The sequence below is a fragment of the Populus euphratica genome, unplaced genomic scaffold (genome assembly GCF_000495115.2).
Source record: "Populus euphratica unplaced genomic scaffold, PopEup_1.0 scaffold3071.1, whole genome shotgun sequence".
NCBI lineage: Eukaryota > Viridiplantae > Streptophyta > Magnoliopsida > Malpighiales > Salicaceae > Populus > Populus euphratica.
In genome coordinates, this window is record NW_011502887.1 from 6,260 (window position 1) to 9,071 (window position 2,812).

The window sequence follows — 2,812 nt, forward strand, 5'->3', positions numbered from 1 at the left end:
GGCGAAGCATCCTCCCGTGTTTTAATTCAAATAGATAGCAATATGAATCAAATTCTTCATCAATTAGGCCTAGCATGGACACCGTTACCAAAAGAAACAACAGACATAGGTAAGTCAACATGTTTATCCATAATAAAATGCATTTAACAATTCTTTGATTTGAAAAAGATTTCCTTATCCACTCTGTTAAATATTCAAGAAATTATGGTTGGAATTGTGCTATCAATTGTATTGAAGAAATAAAATTAACACAAAGAAACGATTATCGAAAAATAGCGAGGAGGGAATGATACCCACATCAGCATAAGCAGCATCCAAGTATGAAACATTAATTTCCACAGAAACTCCTGTTAAGAACACTCCTGCTGCGACCAGTGCAGCTGACCCTACCACATCAACCAGCATTGCTATAGCCCCAGCATGCAAGCAATCGCTGCCGTTCTTCACAATAAGCCATCAAGAAAAACCCCAATAATCAGCAACACCCTTTAAAACCAAAATGATAAAACCATTGTTTGGCTTAAAATTATGGAACAAATTTACGAACTGTTTAGTATTTTATCTCAAAACAAGAATATAAAGAAAATTACTTAAAAAAAAATCCTACCTAAAGAGCAGACATAAAAAAAAATCTCAACTTTCTCTTGGTCATCATGAGTTGTCTGAACGACCAAACTAAATGGAGGGTAATCTAACCATTTCTCTAATTTGCCTTAGTTCTGTTGTCAAAACCAATCAAGGGAAAACAATAGTCCGCCGTGGAAGTTGTCCCAAGAATCAAAAGGAGTCATCTTGAGATCCTTGATTATGCATTTCAATAGGTTGATAGCAATAAAGCACCGAGTTTGGGGTTTGAAGTGGTTACCAGAAGACGAGGAGGGACTTTCATGGAGCAAACAACACGCCCAGGTTCGATGAGATCAATATGAAGGCCTTCCATTACGAAACTTTCAAAGAATCGCATTTCTTCAATTTTTGATGCTCTCTTGTCATCTTCATGTCCTCCTTTCTCTATGTATCTCCTCACAGATTCCAAATCCATTTCGTCTATTCTCCTTCTAACAGATCTGATCCTTACCTGTAAATGAGTTTACGTTTTGGGGAAGAGACCGTGTGTTTGGGGATGGGATGGTAGATACAAAATTTCATCTTAAGCACAGCCACACCTCATTAAAAGTTACAAATATATGTTTTTTTTTTATATCTATCTCACCAAAAAAATCTCCAATTCACTTCATTATACTTCCAAAAACATGAAAAGGTAACGTTTATATATATATATATATATTAGAGAATGCTATTAGAGATCAATAGGATTTGCAATTGAATTTAATATTAAGGCGATAAAAAAGATATTTAAATATTTAATGTATATCTTACACTATAAACTATATTATACTAGTTAGTTACCTATTAGTACTATAAAAATATAATAATTTTAATTAGAAATTTGACATTAATGATTCAAAATCCATAAATTAATATATTATCATACTTGGTGAAGTAATTGTATTATAGAAATTCTCTAAGTAAATATATATTATAAGATTTATAATAAAATAAAAGTTTATTACTTTAGATAATGCCAGAGAAAAAGCTAAATGAATTTAAAATTTTTTAGAGAATATTCCATGCTAGCTAAAAATATGTATAATAGTAAGCCTAGACATATACATTATAGATATAATATCATTAAATATTAGCTCTTAAATAGAATTGTTTCAATTGACTAAAGTCAAATAAAATATTATGGATCTATTAACTAAAGATTTATTATGAGAGCATGTGTACAATTCAGAATGAACTTAAAGCTTATAAAGTTAAAATATTATAATGATGGTAATCACACCTAGTTGATTGGAGATTCCAAAATCTATATTAAAATGTAAAACTAAGTTATATAATATTTTTAATGGCTCTAGAAAATTATTATTTTCTATCTATTGCTATGATGAAATAAGTATTAGATTTAGCATGATAAATAGTGAGTTATTTTCTTAATGATTTTCTTATCTTGGTACACTAAGTAGAGCATAACAAAATACTCTTAATAAAATATTATCTATAATAAATATTAATTGATTTTTTTATTTTTCAAAGTATGATAAAATGCAATTTTTATTTTTTTATAAAATATTCATGAAAATTTTTAAAATTTGGTTGTATGCACACAAATAAAAATGTATTTTATTTATATTTATTATATAAGAAATTTTGGATTTTTTGTGATTTTTAATGAAATTTTAAAGAAAAACAGGAATATTTAATACTAGGTTAGTATCTTATAATATAAATTTACAGCTCAAATATTAAATGAAATGGTTGAAAAACATGAAAGGGACTAACAAATAATTTTAAAACAGTCCTTGAATTATTTTTAGAATTCTTGGAAATCATTTGGGGTTTGTTTGATAATAAATCAAAAATATAAAGAAGAAAAATGGAAATTAAGGACTAAGAGTGTATTTGCTAAACATTGCATAAGAAAAGAAAAATGGTTTTTTTCTTAAAAAATTAGGACAGTTTAAACAAGACTTTAAAGTTTTATGGATCAGCTAAATCATTTGAGCTAAGCTTGGTGGGTTTAACCCACAAACAAGAAAACAAGGACCTAAACTAATGAAAATCGATTAAACAAGACAAAAACATTTTTTTTTTCTAATTCTCAAATTGAAATGGATTAAAACTCAAAATTTGTCAAGAATATAAATAACATTTAACATAAACATAGAAACACATAATCAATTTAATATCAAATTTCACAAAGTCAAAAACATAAGACATGGAAAGTCATTGTTGAAGCAAAATTTTA

General features: G+C 27.7%; 1 protein-coding gene across 1 annotated transcript; it reads right to left on the reverse strand.

Annotated features, from left to right (window-relative positions):
* Positions 1-58: 58 nt before the first annotated feature.
* LOC105119541 (putative esterase C31F10.02) lies at positions 59-1,166 on the reverse strand. Its single transcript, XM_011017688.1, has 2 exons — positions 866-1,166; positions 59-441 (listed from the first exon to the last, which is right to left on the reverse strand). The coding sequence occupies exons 1-2, from the start codon at positions 1,040-1,042 to the stop codon at positions 223-225; spliced, it is 396 nt and encodes a 131-aa protein (XP_011015990.1). The 5' UTR covers positions 1,043-1,166; the 3' UTR covers positions 59-222.
* Positions 1,167-2,812: the final 1,646 nt, after the last annotated feature.

What these genes read in the sequence shown, in the direction of transcription:
- LOC105119541 (XM_011017688.1), bottom strand. Translation starts at nt 1,042, where the DNA reads ATGGATTTGGAATCTGTGAGGAGATACATAGAGAAAGGAGGACATGAA. An exon ending in AAGTCCCTCCTCGTCTTCTG is followed by an intron (nt 442 to 865) that starts GTAACCACTTCA and finishes CTTATTGTGAAG; the next exon opens with AACGGCAGCGATTGCTTGCA.